General features: G+C 35.2%; 1 protein-coding gene across 1 annotated transcript in view; it reads right to left on the bottom strand.

Moving 5' to 3' along the window:
- Positions 1-21,088, bottom strand: part of DIAPH3 (diaphanous related formin 3) — a 522,774-nt gene that overhangs the window by 342,844 nt on the left and 158,842 nt on the right. The window contains 5 exon segments of the mRNA XM_017892515.1: positions 537-653; positions 1,441-1,559; positions 1,839-1,949; positions 18,281-18,386; positions 20,249-20,385. Of these exon segments, the coding sequence (XP_017748004.1) occupies positions 537-653; positions 1,441-1,559; positions 1,839-1,949; positions 18,281-18,386; positions 20,249-20,385 (590 nt within the window).

The following is a 21,088-nucleotide window of genomic DNA, read 5'->3' as shown; positions in this document are numbered from 1 at the left end:
AAAAAAAAAAAAAAAAAAAAAAAGATAAATAATTTGTTAAATTCAGATGGTTAGGACATAATCAATCTTTAAAATCCATTTGTCTGGCTTTTTGATATATTGGCAACATTAAACACAACTGTATTATTAAGGCTTGCCAGCTACTTAAACACGAATAAAAGCAATGTTTAGTGCCCTTCATGTAATTTATAAGAAGAAACTTATCAACATCATTTCTACTGCCTGAGGAATAACCAGAAAATATTATCTATCACATGATAAACTAGTAATTTGTGGCTAGTTTGCATTTTTATTCAGATGAAAGGTTGTAACCAGGAATCCACAGGAGCTTAAAAGTAATAGTAATATCATTTTACCATCATCTACCTAAATATATGCCCTGAAGAAACAACACATTCTAGGAATCAGTGTTATGACAAAAAAAAAAAAAAAAAAAAAAAAAATCATTTGCTTGTCAAAGGCAAATATGATGTGAATTTTACAATTAATAGATTTTTATTAGTGAAAGAAAACATTAGAATATAACTTTCTCTTACCTTATAAAATAATCATTTCGAATCAGCAAAAGATGCTGAAGAATAGAAATAAAATATCCCTCTGCTCTAGTTTCTTTAACTGTGCTCCACACCATGTTGTAAACATCATATGCTTCAGTGAGTTGATTAAGGAATATATGGATTTATTTATACTCTACACCAAACAACTACAATAATATGACAGAATTTCTTCTGTAAGGTTTTGAAACTCTAATACAGGCATCTTATATATTCAACATAAAATACAGATATTCAGGATTGAGGGTAGTGGAAAAACTCTGGAAATGGTGACTTAACCTGACACTTCCTGACTTCCCTTCTGCAATCAGCTCAAACTATCTGTCTCGCCTACGCACAGAGGCGGTTGAGAACAAAGATAGTAGGGAAGCTAGCTATGAATACTGTGTTGAATTCTAAAGGTTGCCTGACCAACAGAGCTGGTGGTCAGGCATAATCTATCATGAAGAAGCCCCAGGTGAAGATAGGAACCTGGTGGGTCTCATGAGGAGCACAGATATCTGCAGACCCACAGATTAACACGCGACCCAAAAGTATGCACCCAAGGTGCAGGGAAAGAGCAGCCAGTGACTAAGGCTGCCCTTTTCCTAACGCTGAAAAGCCCGGAGTAGAAGGAAAAGTGTCAAATATAAAAAGAAAACAGAATAGATTGCACACATACATATAAGTCAATCTACAGCATCCATTTGTTAGTTGCAGCATACATTTACATATATGTGTATTCATAAAAACATACAAACTAATAAAATAATAACATTCTTCTGATGCATGAAGGTTTGATTTCATGTTATTTACATAGAAATGAGCTAAATATTTGTGGTTGCGTATTTTGGATTTAGCAATAATTTTATATATGATTTGACTAGACTTTAGAACAAAAGGATATTCAAGTTCAGCTCTAATATCTTCGAGGCGATGGGATAACTCAATCCAATCTTCCTCTTTATGCTCATCAAAGACTTTAAGTTGGATATCCAGGCCATCATTCTTAATACATTTTAAATTCTAGAGATAGAAATAGAAATTATGATGAATGATTGTTTTTAATTATGCAAAAGAATAAAAAACATATAAACAATAAACCAACCATTCAACTTGATTTATAGCATTCAAACATTTAAAGTGTTAAATAACACTCAAATCTTATCATCTATATTTCAAAATGGATTTTAAACTCAAGCCTTTTCCCACAGACAAATTATTTTCAAGGTAATTTATCTAAATTTCCCCTACTCAAGTACTCTTTTAATTTAAATATTAATAAGGAGACTTCAGGGCACTTACTGGCAATATCTCTTTCAATCCACAGCGCATAAATTCATTTCTGATGTGAAGCCTAAAGTCCAAATCATCAGGAGATGTAACCAGGGCATTGATGAGCTGCATACAAGCTACCTACAAGAGATCAAACAGTGAGACAGACTGGGTTTCCAACATTAAAGAAAGAGTAACAAAACTAAACTTCAATGTTTTGTTCCAGCATTATTAAATATCTTTCCTATTAAAACAATTTGTAAGCAAAATATTTTAGTCAGTTATAAACTACAGAGGAAATAAAGTTTCAGTGGAGTTATTTATTTCTTATTTATTTGAGAGTTACTGAGGTGAAAGGAAGATGGAAAAATATTAGCCATTACTATTGCTCCATAAAAAAACAAACAAACAAACAAACAAAAAACACTTGTAACCAAAAGCTAAGTTCCTGTCCAATAATATTACTCTACACACATACAACAGAAATTTAACATATCCTAGTTGAAAATGATAAACACCTATTGGATTGATAACACTTACCTAAAATAGGATAATAAAATAATTTACCATTCATCAAGAGAGACTCAGAGTCCCAAAGACTTCAAGGTCAACAAGCGTCTTAACTCTGGTTAACAAGGTTATAGATAAACACTGTATAATTAATTTCCAGAAGTTAATTTATCAGGCAATGGTTCTCATACTTGGGCAAAAATTCAAAATTACCCTATGTTTTAACCAGAAATAAATAACAGAGCTCAGTAAATCCTTTAATATAGAACTTAAATGATAAAATTTTAAATCACAAAATTTTCAGCTCATGTTTAACACTTCAACTTTCAACTTCTCCACTTTTTTTTATCCCTGGCTAAAATATATCTTTCATCCTCCAAAATCCATAAAATGCAAACAAAAGACAGTCTCTCTAGAGAAGCATTCTTTGTTGTTGTTGATAATACTATTTTTCTAAAGTCTACATTCTATCCAAGTCTAGCAAGAACTACTGGACTACTGATCAATATGTTTAACCTCATGCTGTTCCCTAAATTGTCTTTTCTCCATCCCTTAAGGCAAGGTTGATATGAATTTAAAATGCTGTTTTGGAGTAAGACACCAACAGGAGTCTCAATTCCTGCTGTTTGAAATATATAGTAATTGTTATATTTGATATCTAAGCATTAAAATCTGACCAGCATGCTTCTACTGTCGAAACTTAAGGTTGTTTAAAGTGGGAATGGGAAATATGTCAGAAGAGAGAGGAAGAAGAAAAACATACTTTAAAAAAAAAAAAAAAAAAACTTAACAGAATCTACCTTTCCAGTACATGTTCATTCAGCTGTAACCAGTTCATGTCAAAAAGTCAAGTTTAAAATTTTTTCCTTCCACCCCCTTGCCAGTCATTACCCAGGACCCACAAATGTTTTTTTCAGCAATGCCATATAATTTTCAAAGATCTCAAAGAGCAAACAAATAATGTTTCTCTACATTCAGAGAAACTAAATCAAACTCAGTCACCTGGCTTCTAGAAAAACACAAATTACAGACAACTCAAAGAAAGTAGCAAAAATAAGGAACACAAAAACTAGCAGCAAATATCACCTAAATGGAAAATAAATATATGTAGACAACAGTAGCATGAAATTGAGAAATAAGGGAAAGGATAACCCAAAGTATTTCCAGGAAATATTCAAAAAGGTAATTCTCCATAGAAGAAGAAATAGGAAATTAAATTGAAATAATGAATTCAAGTTAAATTTATAAAATTGCTTCCCAATTCTAATCATAACTTTCCATTAGCATGGCTTAAAATCTATTTAATTTAAATCATGCAAACATGTCTGTGAATATATATAGGTATACACTAAAATGTATTGTTCTTTATGGATAAATAATTCTATAATCAAGGTAAAGACCAAGGAGTTCCTTCCAGGTTTTATACATAATGAGATACATACTTGTAGTATCACATAATTTCACAATAATTTAGCACACCAGCAGAAGGGAGTGTCAATCAGCATTTATGCCATATCAATCAACTCCTAGAAACACTGAGAAAGGTTAAAAAAAACTACAAAGGCTAACAGGACATTTTGCCTGTCCAATGAAGATATATCAGTAAAATGATTAAAATATGCTATATACTATAAGAAATATGTTTGGTAAATAATGGGAATATGGAGATGCTAAATGAGAACTAGGACAGCTGAATAAAACACTGACTCAAGGATTAATAAAATGACCTGATGCAGAAGTGAAGAAGGAAGTTCAAAGTATAGGAATTAACATGTTCAAATACATGGAACCTTTAAATTACAAGTAATTCAAATTTTGTGACTAGTTTGTCAAGGTAGAAAGGGGAGTAATGGGAAGAAGTCAAGAAATTAGGCTGAACAAGGAGACAGGAGACAGATAAGGCATAGCCTTGTGTGTCAAGTCACAAAATTCAGATTCAACCAGAAATAGTGAAAACCGTAAGGAATTTATGCAAAGGGGGGGACAATAACAGAGGCAATAGATTCAAGTTCAGAAGCTACTGTAGAAGTAAACTTTTGAGCAAGGAGGAAGGTTTGAACAACATTTGAAATATAAAGTGATAGAATGAGGTACAAGAAAAGCATTTACAAGAAGCTTCCCACTTTTGTTGTTTAACTAGATAGAAAGTGGTACCATTAGCAGACATACAAAATGTAATAAGAGAAACAGGTTTTAGAGAATAGGATAAATCTTACTTCCAAAATTCTGATTGAGATGTATATTAGAATCATTCATTCACTAAAAAAATAATTACTGAGTACCTACAACTTCTGTCAACTGGAGATATTAATACTCAAAAAATGAGAAACAAAAGTGAGATATTTGTCATAAGGAAGTGATCTCTGTGCTCTACTTGATGTTCCAAAAATGTAGCATATGATCTCTCTTAATTTGCATGTTATAGAAATCATTGTGATACATTACAAAACCAACTTCCCTCTGAGCTAATAAGGGTAAGAAAATAAGGAGCTTCTATCTTCCTGAGAGCACCTAGTTAACTAAAGTTTCCATCTTTGGGCATCAGAAGCAGTTTACCCTGATATTGGCTCACATACTTCATTCCTTCAAAGCACTGATGCCTACTATACACCAGGCCCCCACTGCTTCGTGGTACTAGATAGTACAGGCTGGAAAAAAAGATGGAAATTTTCTTTGAGAGGAAAGACGGGCAATCAAGACTGCTCCAAGGTTTTAGGCCTGAGCCCAACTTTGTGGTACTAGCATATACAGCGGGGCGCGGGGTTGTGAAAAAAGATTGGCAAATTTCTTTGAGAGAAGAGGAATCCAAGACTGACTCCAGAGGTTTTGGCCTGAGCAACTTAAAGGATGAAATTGTAATTTATTGAAACAGAAATGACCACGGAAGAAACAGGCTTGGGAAAAGAGAAGGATTCAGTTTTGGAGATGATAAGTTGGAAATGTCTGTTAGTGATCTAAATTTTAAAAGCTGACAAGGAAATTGAAGACAGAAGACTCCAGTTCAAAATAAAGCAATTACCATAGCAATAATATGTAAAAACCACGATCTCAGATGGAATCACCCAGGGGACAGTACAGAGGAAAAAGGAGGAGTAAGAACTGTTTAGGGCATTTTTCAACTGTAAGGTTCAACATGGAGATTAGAGAAATAAGTTAAAGAAAAAAAAAAGTTAAAAACCATAAGTGAGGTAGAAGGAAAACAAGGAGATTGTGGTGTCCTGGAAGTATGGAAAGTGGTCTCAACAGTGAGAGAGTGATCAACTGTGTCAAATGTGGTCAAACAAAACAAGGATTAACCAAATACCACCGCATCTGGCAAAATGAAAACACTGGTGACTTGACAGGAATAGCTTCTACAAAGGGATAAAGTTACTGTTCCAAGTGGAAACCACTTGCCTTCCCACAGATGCCATATGCAGCCAGTAAACAAAGCAATTGGCTCTAAAATATTCTCCTCTTTGCCCTAAATGCATCTTTATATGTTAGAAGTAACTGCTCCTTTATCTTTGTTTTTAAAAAGTCTGTTTAAAGACACTTATCTCTAGGTTTTATGGATTACAAATTCAATTCTAATGGTTTGGAAAGTCAATACTGTAAGTTCACTTTATTACTCTTGTGTCAATTATCAAAAAGGATCTTATGTGAGAAAAGGTATTTTAAATGTAACTTCTAGCTGGAGGGGTGTGTGTCCATCTATGATTCAGGATAGTTGAGGATGTCCTTAGGGAAGCAGTAAACTAAAAGTATAGTACAAGGACTGACACCAGCAAACTCCAGATAGCCTAAGACAGGAAAGTGAGTGGCCAAAAAGGTAATGACAAAGAGTGGGACAAAAGTAGCAATATAAATTAGGAAGGTAAAGACATAACAGGGGCCAATAAAGTAGATAAACTGTAAATAGAAATCTCAAAGATATTCAATATGTAGGACAGAGCCAGTCAAAGGCAATCTTAAGAACAGGGCAAATGATCAAAGAAAAATCATTAGAAGTCAAAAGAGGTTAACAAAATAGAGGAACATGCCGCTATCTACATCACTGAATCAGTAAAGTGGCTTTCTGCCCTTGAAAATAAAGTGAGAAGTTTTCTTCATGTGTGAATACATAGTACCTAAATTTCCTTTGGTATATAATTTACTGCAATTACTATGTTCAACACAAATATGACAAAAGACAAATGTGTTTGTTTATACAAATTTATTGTACATGAGAAATCTTGTTACATGCATATAAGGTGCAGTGATCAAGTCAAGATATTTACGGTGTCTATTCTCTGAGTACAATACATTTATTTGGTCAGATACAGCCACTCTATTCTGCTATCAAACATTAAACTTACCTCTTCTACCATATGTTTGCACCCTTTATACACTTCTCTTCATCCTTCCTTCTCTGCCCCCACTTCACTCTTTCCAGCCTGTTATCTATCTTTCCACTTTCTACATCCATGTGATCACAATTTTTAGCTCCCACATATAAGTGAGAACATGTGATATTTGTCTGTCTGTGCTTGGTTGATTTCACTTAAGATAATAGCCTCCAGTTCCATCTATTTTGCTGCAAATCACAGGATTTCATTCCTTTTTATGGCTGAATAGTATTCCACAGTGTATATGTACCACATTTTCTTTATCCATTCATCCACTGATAAACACTTATGTTTATTCCATATCTTTGCTACTGTGAATAGTGCTGTAATAAACATGCGAGTACTAGCATCTCTTTGAAATATTTATTTTTTTTCTTTTGGGTGGATACTCAGTAATGAAACTGTTTTTTCTAACCTTTGGTTCCCTGACCCTTTTTGGACAACAAATTTAAGCACAAAATTCAAGGTTCACTGACAGGCACTATCCCTGAGCTCCATCCACGAGGACCATCCAGTTTTTCCAAAGGCCGCCAGAGCAGATGCTTTCAATCTGATTGTGCTGACAAGATTTAGAAAGTTGTCTAACAGCAAAAGTAAGTAGTTCTTAGAAAGTTTACTCGAGTCAACATGTTCATCCTGGATATAAGTAGATGTTTTTACAATTAAATGATGGCTCTACACTGCAACAACATATCAGCTTCAGGAGCTAAATCCAGATTGAAAACAAGAACCAGTAAAATACTTAAATAAAAATTCCATCAGAGTCTGCAAAAACTTATTAACTGGGCCTAGAAGATACAGTTTAGACTGCTATTCATCTTTCCCACTCCATAGCAGAAATTATTTCTCTCTTTGCGCAATTAAATTTCACATTTATCAAGTTAAAATGAGTAAATGATGCTTATGGAGAAATATTTTGCCTCCAGTGTAAATAAAGAAATTCCAAAGATTTTAAAATTTTACACACATGCATTGAAGTAACTGCATGTACCCCATATAGACTCAGAGAAATAAACTGCAGGACTCAAGAAGCTATAATTTATACCAGGAATACAAAAGAACAAACTTGAATTCTTAAAATATTTATTCAGAAACTCCTCCAAGACATCATTAATTTCTTCTATGTACTCCCATGCCTTTTCTAAAACTGCATTTATTGCAGTTTTCATATGAAATGTTAGATTGCTTTAAATTCTTGAGTATAAGCTTCTTAAGGGCAGAGGTGTATTTCTTTCAATACCTAGTAGTTCCAATACCTAGTATAGCCCAGTACATAGCAGTCACTGAATAAGTAATTGATCAGTTAAATATGAAACGTTTTAGTTACCTTCAAGACATTATCTTTCTAGTTGTCCAGTGTAGAATAAATGAAGAAATGTATTATATAGACTTATAATGTAGATTCAGAAAACTGCCAGTAAACTCAAGATAATGGTAACCATTAGTTTACACGTGGGTATGCTCCATATGACAATATGAGTTCACATAAGAATATTATCTGTTTCTTTAATGTCTACTAACATAATGGCTTAGTATTTACTGACTCATTTTAATATAGTTGATGTTTTAATTGACTGGTACTTAAATATCAATCCTATTCATGCAAACCCCAATAAAAGTAGTAGTCAGAAGAGAAAGGAATTAAATTAACTTTTGCATCCTTCTGGGATAGCTCAACAATGATCCTAAAATTAGCCTTTTCTAATAGTCTGTATTCTTCATTTAGTCCTTCATTAAATGTGAGAAAATTATTTAAAATAGAAAATTAATTAATAGTGATTTGATGGGACAGAAGAGATACTTAAAACAAAAAATAGTAAATCAAGATATAACTATTCATTATAAGAAGACCTTTACTTGGTCTTGGGCATAATAAAACCTGGGTAAACTTTGAAGATTAAAGTGGTAGGGGGAACAAAATCAACCAAAGCAAATATACTTGGCTAAATCCAGAAAGGCATTTAACCTCTGATTTGTTTTAATGTGAGTATTCAATGTCATGTCTGATTATTGTCCAATGACAAGTTTCAAAATATAGTGATTATCACCCAATTAAGAAAGGTTTTGGTACTATTTTAAAACTTTAATGAAACTATTTATATAATGATAAAAGTTATCCTTTTTTCATTTATAAAAATATTGCTTTTGCTACGTTTTCAAACATGGAAAAATGAGATCCCATCAAACTTTCAAAGATCTATCTTCTAATTAAACTTAATGAAATCCACAGATTGAAGAGATTTTTTTTTTTTTAAGTTAAGGAAAATTTAACTATCTTTGCAGCAGCCATAACAAGGCAACTCTCAATCTTTGACTGCAGGAAACATAAATGGCCTACAGCCCCAGCTGCTACCTTCTGAAACCTATCACAGTACTTGAGTTGAAGTCACAGTTCCCTGCTCCCAGCCAAGGCTTGAGCATAGCAAGTATACTAAAATAGACCTGTTCCTGGGACACACGGGACTTTGGCTCAAGGATTCCCCAACAGGCTTGCCAAGCTCTCCTAGAATTGCAGGGCAGCCTGAGACACTTTCACCCAATCTCCACTCCTTCCCTTTCTCCTTCACCTAGGGTCAGGTCTGCATTAGGTTTGACAGCTCTCCCAGCCTCCCCCAGCTCCTCCTCCACCATCCCTCACAGGCATTTCCTCTAGTCCCTTAAACATCAAACCTCTTGCTTCTCAGAGAACCAAGACTAATAGCCTTATTTCACAAAGCAAGTTTCAAAAAGGGTTGTCATTTTCAAATTGTTAGACTCATAAGTATTATACCTGAAGCTTAATCAAATTTCTTATTTTTTAGGTATTTAACAGAACACTTTTACTTTTTCTTATTTTTCTTTATATATGACCACCTTCTGTATTTTCATATGTTATCATGAGATATGTGTTAAGACCATGTGCAATGTGCATGCCAGACACTGAAATACATTTGGAACACAGTTTCTCTCTAGTAATATTTCCAGAGACACCAATAGCCTGGATTATATTCCTTGCTTTTGCTTCCTTGAAAAATATATCCTAGGGTAAAGAAATATCTACCACAGGAATCCTCAAAAGACATACCAACCACCAGCCACCCCTGTCCAGTACTGCATCAATGCTATCGCTATAGCTTAAGAAGCCTGAAGATATGAGGGTTGCACAACAATGTGAATGTGTTTAATGTCACTGAACTAACTATACTCTCAAAGATGGTTAAAATGGTAAATTTTATGTTACATATCTTACTACAATAGGAAAACAAAACCTAAAGTGAATTATGGCTATGTATTTCAACGGTGGGTAAAGAAATGACAAGATCTGGGTTATCTCTACTAGATAATCATAAAAAGTAGAGATCCACGGAAGGACAACGTAAACCCAGCTACTGGTATTATATCTAAAGAGTATACTAAAATCATATATTTAGAAACCTGAATGAAATTTAGTAAAAGGATATAAGTATATATTTTAAGTGAGCAAGCTCAGAACTAAAGATGCTACAGATTCACATCAAACCATCAAAGACAACCAAACAATTTTTTCTCCCTGAAACAAGCTTCCCATCTTTTCCTTTATTTGCTCTCTGACATAATTATTTCTCCTCTCTGGACTCAGAAACTGTGGAAATCATGTTTTTCCTTTATTCAGTAACTAATATAGGGAAAATATTCTTTAAGTATCCCTAGAATCAAAATTAATGAGGGTTTCATTCCATTTAATCTACATCCAAGATATAACACATGTATAGGAACAACATTGGAAGCACCGGGCTTAAGGAAAAGTAGCCAAGGTGACACTAGGAGGTTTGTGGTCTTCTGTCTGTTGCAAGACAATTCTCCCTGGGTCTCTCATATTTCATTTCCACTTGTATTTCAAGTAAAGACATTGATGGTCTTTTATCTAGATGCTCTTCAAGGATGTGTGTATACCAAACAATCTTGGAAAATAGCATCTCTTTCCAGAACAAAGAGCAGGCTCACTTCATGTCTAGTATAATAAAGATAATGTCTCCTTTTACAGCAAAGTGCAGGCAGGTTCAAAGTTCCTCTCCTACAGCACATCCTCTCATCCACCACCAGAAAGTTCTGACCATGATTTGATTATCATTACCTACACTTTACTAAGAGGTCAATCAGAATAGATCGAGCTCCTGTATCTCCCATGCAAAACATCTTCCCTTCTCTCTGGATGTCTACCCCATTCCAAGTCCCATAACTGTAGCTCAGTCATTCTGTGGGGTGGGTGAATGGTACTGACAAAAAGGATAAGTTGGACTGACTGTCTTCAGACAGTCCCTCCAAAAATGTTTAGACTTAATTATTTCCTGAACCAAGAACGGTAATATTTATCAGCCAGCTGGAAGCCAAGTTGAAAGCTCTGCCACCCTGTAGTCCCTCAACCAATAAAGGTCCTATTTTGGTCACCCAACAACTATAAACAACACTTTCCTTCCAGGAGCACCATGTACACCTTTCAAGACTACTTATCTTGTGTGAAAGACAGGCATTAACTTGCCTCTCTCTTCAAAAACACCATGACTTGAACCCTACAGGTATGATCATAAGAAATGTTCAAGTGTTTAAAGAAATGTCACCATTATATCATGCAACCCTTAGGCAACTATGGAGATCTCTCCAAACTGAAGCTATCCTTAGTTACTCTGGGGAGCTTCCTGGAGAAAAAAAACTGACTTACTATGTGCACTCTGCAGGTCGTTATCCCTACAGTGGGAAGTGGTAAAAATTCTGTGCCTGATTTTAGCTAAAGTGATCAGTTAACACCACATCAGCCCTGGGAGACAATCAGGTCAGCTTCAACTCAATGACCAGGATTGTTATTAATGAAATTGTACTAGACTTCTTTGCTGGGGAAGTTTGTATAATCACTAACACGTCATACTGTATCTGAATTAATACCTCAGGCCAAGTGGAAAGATGAATCAAAAAATTTAAAAAGAAAGTTCATGTCCTTTATAGGGACATGGATGAAGCTAGAAACCATCATTCTGAGCAAACTATCGCGAGGACAGAAAACCAAACACCGCATGTTCTCACTCATAGGTGGGAATTGAACAATGAGAACACTTGGACACAGGGTGAGGAACATCACACATCAGGGCCTGTCATGGAGTGGGGGCAGGGGGGAGGGATAGCATTAGGAGATATACCTGATGTAAATGACGGGTTAATGGGTGCAGCAAACCAACATGGCACATGTATACATATGTAACAAACCTGCACATTGTGCACATGTACCCTAGAACTTAAAATATAATAAAAAAAAATAAAAATAAAAAGAGAGATAGATCTGTTTATATTGATTGAAAGATATATAAAGTACAATAAACAAGATGTAAAACAAACAAACAAAAAAAGCCACCTGATGTTCTAAGGTAGACTCTGATGATTTATTAGATTATGGGATTTGTTCAGCTGACTAGATCTGGGACCTGGAAGGCAGGACTGAGGCCAATACTCCAGACAGGCCTCTTTCTGCTACCCACAGTCCTACTGACCAGCATCCTTAATTAAGTATGCTATGAAACAAATTGAACAGATTTCATCATAGCCTGTATCACTCAGATCAATCACAGTCATTGCTGCCCATAATATAAAAGTAATATTCCCTATGCTCAAGGTTTCTTTCCTAAAATACAACCCACTGCAACTGGCAGTATTCACATTACACTACGAGTGTTATAATATGGGCTTTGGAACTGACACAAAGCCGATAGTCAGCCTACTGCTATTGCTGTGAGCAATAAAATCCTTTGTTTTTAACCTAGGAGTTCATGTCTTTTGACAGCACCAATAGAACTGTGGCAGACTAACATGTCAGTTTATAAGTGGCAGATCCTCTAAGACCCTTCATGTTCCTGACCCTCCCATCTGCAACTCCATGGGTACTGGATCAGGGAGAAACCACAGGAAAAGGAAGTTACAGCATTCTATCACTGTAGGCTTGAGGACATATACACTGAAGAAGAACCAAATATCTACCCCAAAAGCTCTAGGATTCCCATGTTTTGAATCCCTTCAAAAAAATATATCACAATTCAATCAGTCCTATGACCAACAGCAAGATTTCAACAAACTCTTTGAAATCCAGAAAATACTCTTGATAACAAGACAGAAGACACAGAAGGGAAAGGAAAAAGAGGATAGAAATAAAAATAACAGAAAATTAAAGGGTGGCAGAAACTAGAGATTGGTTAACCAATATTATCCCAGTCCTTTTCTACTAAGGAAAAACTGGCCAACATGAGGGACAACCACACACATGAATACTGGACTCTGTGATGAAGGGTTTGGTTCTCCTGGGGCAACTGTGGCAGAAGGCTGTCTGTCCCTGGTGTCACAAGTGCTAACCACAGCAGAGAGTTGGGAGTGGCATTTCCATCAGAGCATTGCTGTGATATGGTACAGCATTTCTTCTATTACTTCTAGCTATGTACTACTCACATGACTCCCTGGGCCTACTAGAAATCATGTAAGGAAGGTACAAAATTTGTAAAGTAATTGATTGATATAGGTTATGATGAAATCTGTTCAATTTGTTTCATAGCGTATTTAATTCTGTAATACCATTTTCTGCTTAAAATACCTAGAGCGATTATGTTACTTGCAGCTATATATATATATTCTGCTTGTTTGTTTTTGAGATAGAGTTTTGCTCTGTCACCCAGGCTAGAGTGCAGTGGCGCGATCTCGGCTCACTGCAAGCTCTGCCTCCCGGGTTCACGCCATTCTCCTGCCTCCTGAGTAGCTGGGACTACAGGTGCCCACGACCACGCACAGCTAATTTTTTTTTTTTTTTTTTTAGTAGAGACAGGGTTTCACCGCATTAGCCAGGATGGTCTTGATCCCCTGACCTCATGATTTGCCCACCTCGGACTCCCAAAGTGCTGAGATTATAGGCGTGAGCCACCACACGCAGCCCCTGATAATAATATTCTGATAATAATAATGAGAATTATAATAATAATGATAATAAAGTTATTCCAGGTACAAAGTTTATCATTTTCTTACTATATAATATCAAATGGGGGAAGTCTGCTCAATTCTATCATAATCATAAATTATCACTATTAGGATCAGACTAACAAAAAAAGTAACAATTCTCCTTATTCTCCTTTAAAAAAAAGAGTTTGTCATAAATATACTTTGCAGTAAAAGAACAATGAAGAATGTTTTATTTTGCTATCTCATTTTCTCCAATTTAAGAGCAAATAATTGGTTCCTATTTTATTCACCAATAAAAAAGTTTTATTTTAATTGATGATTTGCTAATGTCATCTAGTTTAGCACATTTTAGTAATGCAATTTATTAAAATGGAATAAAATGGGTACAAATAGTTTTATGGGAAAATTGATAGCCAGACACCTCGAAAATATACTTTATTTGTGGAAAATTCAGAAAGACATAGAGAAACAAGTATTTTTAGATATTGCTACAATGTTTTTTGATAATTTTAAAGAATATAGAAGAGCATAATCTGCAATATGCAGAAAACAGAATCTATGTTACCTTTTTTTGTTCGTTTGTTTGGCCTAAGTTAGAACTCTAGAAAATGGTACCTTTTACTCTGAAGCCTGTTACCTGCTACCTATTTCACACATTAGGCTTAAAAACAATGAGAAACCTTTATTAAGGAGTAAAACCTTCAACAAAATATTTGAATAGAAAAAATAAGAATGTAGAACAATTCTTTCCATTTTCTATTCCCAATTAAGAGCATGGAAATTTAACCTGAGCATATCAGAAAACGAGAAAGAAATAAATTTGAATGATGCTAAAATAACCTTTCACTTCTTAAAAATTAAGCTCTGAGAACTACACCAAGAAATTTATTTTACTGTTTATAGGATATCAAATAATTAACACTACTACTAACTGTAACAGAAAATATAATTACAACTAAGTCAATTAGTTTCTTAAAAGCAAATATAATCAGCTACATATATATTGGCAAAATTTTTTTTAAATTGAATCATCACCTACTATGTCCCACAAAAGTTAAAAATTAAAAAGAAACTATATTATAACCGTGACTTCCATAAATGTGGAAGGAAAACATTGCTCTAAGCTCTCCTCCTCCCTGGCTGTATTCACTCAACACTAAATATGGCAAATAAGCAGCAGTTTAAAAATAAATCAGCTCTACAAATGTTCACAGCAACATTTTTCATAACAGCCGAAGAGCAGAAACAACCTGAATGTCTGTCAACTGACAGCTGATAAAATGTGTTACACCCATATGACAGAAGATTATGTGGCAATTTTTTAAAATGCAGTACTCCAACACGAATGAACCTCTAAAGTATTTTGCTATTAATAAATAAAAGAAGCCAATCACAAAGATCCACATAATGCATGATTACATTTACGTGAAATGTCTGGAATATGCAACTCTATAAAGACGGAAAGTAGATCAATAGTTGTCTCAGGCTACAGAGAATAAAGGATTGTGGAGTTATAGCTAAGGGATGAGGACTTCGTTTTGGTGTGGCAATGAAATCTTCTAAAATTGATTATGGTAAAGATTCCACAAATCTGTTAATATACCAAAAAAACTGAATCACACTTTTTGTTTTTTGGTTTTTTTTGAGACAGTCTCGCTCTGTTGCCTAGGCTAGAGTGCAGTGGTGCGATCTCAGCTTACTGCAAACTCCACCTCCCAGGTTCACACCATTCTCCTGCCTCAGCCTCCCGAGTAGGTGGGACTACAGGCGCCTGCCACCACACGTGGCTAATTTTTTTGTATTTTTAGTAGAGACGGGGTTTCACCATGTTAGCCAGGATGGTCTCAATCTCCTGACCTCATGATCTGCCCACCTTGGGCTCCCAAAGTGCTGGAATTACAGGCATGAGCCACCGCACCTGACCTGAATCGCACATTTTAAATGGGTAAATGTTATGATATGTTAATGTAGTCTGACTAGAGTTGTTAATAAAAGAAATTAAACCTGTATTAAAACTTTATATAAACAGAATTCTCAATATTTATTAAAGTCTTAATATTTTCTATAGAATAGTAACCTATAAAATTCCAAACTTTTAACTGATAGTTCTCTTTCTAGATATTTACTGGCTAAACATAAATTTATCATGACTATAGAAATATTATTTTTCCACAGAAGAGCACCTTCAATAAAATTAGAACAACTACCCATAAAAGAAATTACTTAATTTACCCCCTAAATTTTTTAAATCAACATGGTTTGCCTTCAAGTTCATACTCATCAATTTAATTTGTAGTTAATTAAAATAAAGGTCAGACAGATTTACCTTTATGTCTGACAGCCAAAACAAATATTCCAAATAACCAAGAATTAGACTGCAATAGTCAAAACTTTCCAATAAATGAGGAGATCATGTCATTTACCAGGACAATAATGGCTTGTTAAAGCCATTATTCCCTCACAGTTTAAAACCTCATGTAATGTAATACTGTTGTAAACAAAAGGATGGGACCCCAGTTTTACCAACATTTTTATAAACCTTTTATTCTCAAATAATCATAGACTCATAGATAGTTGCAAAAAGATCAGATAAAGTAATTGTTCAACTTTCCTCTACAAACTTTTCTTTAGGGTTACTCTTCATAAATCTTCAGATGAGTAAAAAGCCTGGGATCAGATGACAAAGAAACTTGTTAAAAGCACCGGATTACAACAGACCAACCGGACAAGGAAAGACACAAAAATAGAAAGGAAAAAGAAAAGCAATAGGAAGGAAAAGGAGAGAAGGGAAGAGGGAGCTCAGAGACAAGATGGGAGAGAAAAGACGGAAGAAAGCAAAGAGAAAAGAGAGGAGGAGGAGAAGGGAAATGAGGCTAGCAGTGTATGAATTAAAAGACTCTAGTCCCTCAAGCAACTAAATGGGCAAGGTCTATGTCAGTGATAGGGAACACATCCCAGATCTCCACGCCAATGTCATCTAACAAGCCCAGAATGCATGAAAAGGGATTCTCTTCCAAAGGTTCCTGCCGGACCCATGCCATAGAGACCCTCTACTCAGGTCTTCAATTCTGCCTATTCCAAGAGAAACAAATTACAACATAGGGTTCCTCACTAGCTATTCGCTAACACTGTCATCTGAAATGTCCATACTAAATTATTAGTTTCACAGCTCCTATCATATTCTCATTTTGTTTTTTCTTGAGTCGGAGTCTCACTCAGCCACCCAGGCTGGAGTGCAGTGGTACGATCTCGGCTCACTGCATCCACCGTCTCCGGGGTTCAAGCAATTTTCCTGTCTCAGCCTCCTGAGTAGCTGGGACAGGTACTCGCCATCATGCCCGGCTAATTCTTGTATTTTAGTAGGCTGGTTTTGAACTCCTGACCTCAGGTGATCCGCCTGCTTCAGCCTCCCAAAGTGCTAGGATTACAGGCATGAGGCACCGCACCTGGCCTATTATTTTTCAAACACCATTTGTTTACTTTTAATTTTTAACTTTATTTTTTTTTTATTTCAGATTTGGCTTTTCTATTCCTGTCATAACAAGAAAATATAAAATGGCCAAGCTGCCCAGAACCTTTAAAAAAAAATGCATAACTTTTTACTTTTATTAAGTGTGAAACATTTACTTCGTATCTATTACCACACTGGCTTCGAAACTTTGCTGCACATTAGGATCATCTGAGGATCATTTTAAATTTCCCAATGTCCAGGTCACATCATGCCAATTAAGTTTTAAAAGTATGGAGGTGAGAATCAGGTGTTAATATTTTTTAAGACGATCACTCTTGAACAATTATGCCAATAAAAGCCTCTTTTCCTTTTTTAAGAAAAGAAAGAAATTACATGAATATTAGTTATTCAGCTTGAATATTAAAATGTTTAAGCCTAAATGTGTCTTTTAGCAGTATTTTGGAAACATCTATAACCTTGGGTTTCCTTATTATTCATGTAAGCTCAACTTTTCAGGTATTAACATTAAAACAATGAAAATACCTAATTCACCTAATTGGCAAAACATCTCAAAAGTTAAAGAATTTATGAGACTAACATAGAATAAATAGTTCATATGACTATATCTTATACAAAGTAATCTAATAGTTCTACTACAGGAAAAGCAACCTAGGAAATGGTTACATTGTTGTGTGCCAAGATGTATCTGTAAGATAAATTATGACATAGTACAAATAGGAATTCTATATGTTAAAAAAATGCTAGGCCAGATGCAGTGGCTCATGCCTGTAATCTCAGCACTTTGGGAGGCCGAGGCGGGCAGATCATGAGGTCAGGGGAGATCGAGACCATCCTGGCTAACACAGTGAAACCCCGTCTCTACTAAAAATACAAAATAATTAGCTGGGCATGGTGGTGGGTGCCTGTAGTCCCAGCTACTTGGGAAGCTGAGGCAGGAGAATCGTGTGAACCTGGGAGGCGGAGCTTGCAGTGAGCTGAGAACACGCCACCACTCCAGCCTGGGAGACAAAGCAAGACTCCGTCTCAAAATAAATAAATAAATAAATAAATAATGCTATAAAAGAATATTAAAAGGCATGCAGAGCTTCATAACAACGTTTTCATATAAACCAATCACAAAACAGTTAAAAGAAATATATGTCATTTAAAAATAGATTTTATATACACATAAAACTTACTTGCAGTTGAACTGAATTGTGCCGGAGGCCTTCCACAATACAAAAAAATCTGTCAATTTTTTTTTCTTCACCAGCTGAAGTTAAAGCTTCTAAAACTTCTTCAAGGCTATTAGAAAATTTGAGTCAATTAAATTGCAAGTAGCAAACACAAATGCCACAATACAATTGCTTTATCCTACTAAAGTCAAGATCCTAGGCAGCCAATATATTTTACAAGCAGTTTACCGAGTACATACCATGTATCAAGCACAGTTCTAAGCATATTACATTTCAATCAGTTATCCCTGACAATAACCCTGTGAAGATGTTTATCAAGCATTTATACAATGCTTACTAACATCAGGCACCATTTAAACCACTTTACAAATATCAACTCATTTTAAAGTATATAACAACTGTTTGGGGTGGGTACTATAATTAACCCATATTATAGGTTAGGAGACTAAGGCAGAAAAAGGTCAAGCATTCTGTCCAGGGTCTCACATCTGTGAAATGGTGGAGCAAGAATCTGAAACCAGACAGTTTATGTGGTGGGCACCATATAAATGCTCTCAACCACTGCACTCTTATGCCTCAAAAGTTTAAGTAAACAAAGCTGTATGATAGTTGAAAATATATAATAGTATGGTATTATAAATATTCAATTATAAAATATAATAATTATGCAAAAACTATACTTCCTCTTCTTTTAAATAGTAGTTAACAGCATCCAGCACACTGGAGAAGCTCACAGTTCGTGGACATGGGCATGCAGTCCTAAATGTTATTTACAGGATATTGACACCCATTCTGAAACAAGGAAAGGGAAGGATAACAGAATAGGGAAGGGAAAAGAAAAGCAAGGAAGAGTCCAAGAGGAAAGAGGAGGAAGAAAAGGGGAAAAAAGGAGGTTAAGAGAGAATTAAAAAATGATGGGGGAAGGGGAAAGGAAGAAAGTGGGAAGAGAAGCTCAGAAAGCATATGTCCACATAAAGTCACTCTTAGATTTGTACACCAACATTTATACGGTCTTAAGTACTGAAGCTGTAAGCCTGGCTTTGCAAGCTTGGGACTGCTGCTGGGTGTGGCTACACCTCTTCTATAGATAAACACTGTAGGCACACTTTGCGGGCAGACTGCTAGGCCAAGGCCAAGTGGTGTCTTTGACTATCCAACCATCAAGCTGAACCTGCTCAATCCCTCCAACTCCAGCAGGACCTCCACAAGGCTGATTTTCAAATGAACACAGGAGGCTGCCCTTACAGGGCTCTGCCAACCCCTACATGTGTGGAATATTTCTGTTAGTTCTTTTGGTTGTTTAGTTTTTACATTTTTATCTTTTTTAAAAGGCATTTTAAATAATTTTAAATGCTTCCTTATAATTAGAACCCTAATTTTAAAAGATTTATCTTTATAATTATCTTTAATATGTATGTAACAGTATTTAATTACACTCTTAACAAATGTGGTTAAGTTCTTTACAGCACTAGTATGTGCTTTATGCTCAAGGACTTTGTACCCTCAACCAGTAAACTACAATTACATAAATCATTTTCTAGTCTGCCTTACATATAGATTTCCAAATCGTAATATGTTTGCTTTTACAAGGGGATAGAGAAGACCTACAGTTTGAAATAATTCTATCTGGGGAAAAAAAAAAAAATCACATAAGAAACAGAACCGTTTATATACTTTCAAAGCCTTCATTTAGAATGTTTTTTAAATTTAGGGTTTCGGTTAAAAAAACAGTTTAAATATGATAAAGAAATCAGTTTTCATAGAAGTATTTTAGCCCATAACTAATAAATCAATTAAGAGAAATAATTATTACTCAAAAATTTCCAGCCAATGAGAATCTTAGCTGCTTAAATATTTAAACATTTATTCAAATTATAGTAAATTCTAGCCTAAAGTAGATAATGAAACATTAAATGAATCAATCTGTATTAAATTATTATATGATTAGAGAAAAAGATTGATAACACTTACATGCTTTCTTCCCCTACAATGCATACCGCAGAGAGAAGTTTAACCACATCTGTCATCATATTGGGGTGTCTGGGATCCATGGCTTTGGTCAATAAGGAAAGACTCCTCTCCTCACTCATAATTCTTTCCAAGCCATACTATAATATTTTGAAAATAAGATGTCAAATGTCAGAAATTAGTTAGAAAAATAATGCCCTGAAAGAAATGTAATTACTAAAAAATTATTATAGGATAATATATTTTTACACTTACCAAAGCTAAAAAATATAGACTGTGTAACACTCTAAAAGTTCATGGCCAGGCACGGTGGTTCACACCTGTAATCCCAGCACTTTGGGAGGCAAAGGTGGGAGGATCACCTGAGGTCAGGAGTTTGAGACTAGCCTGAGCAACATGGAGAAACCCTGTCTCTACTAAAAATACAAAATTAGCCGAGTGTGGTGGCGCATGCCTGTAATCGCAGCTACTTGGGAGGCTGAGGCAGGAGAACTGCTTAGACCTGGGAGGTGGAGGTTGCAGTGAGCCGAGATCGTGCCATTGCACTCCAGCCTGGGCAACAAGAGCAAAACTCCGTCTCAAAAAAAACAAAAGTTCATAAGGGTATTCACTTTATGTCAAGAACCACAAAACTAAACCAAATAAAGATAACTCAAGGTGATGTCACAACAATACAGCTGATAATTATTAAGACAGGTTAATTAGCCAAATGGAGAAAGAGGGAAGCAGTAAGAAATATGGGATTAGCCAACAGAAATAAATGAAACAAACAGCCAGATACGGAACCAGACACTGAGGCCATGAAATCTTTTTCCTGGGAAGGAAGGTTGGTAAGAGATATAT

Source organism: Rhinopithecus bieti, unplaced genomic scaffold (genome assembly GCF_001698545.2).
Source record: "Rhinopithecus bieti isolate Rb0 unplaced genomic scaffold, ASM169854v2 scaffold_21155, whole genome shotgun sequence".
NCBI classification, from domain to species: Eukaryota; Metazoa; Chordata; class Mammalia; order Primates; family Cercopithecidae; genus Rhinopithecus; species Rhinopithecus bieti.
This window is presented reverse-complemented; position numbering and strand designations above follow the sequence as displayed.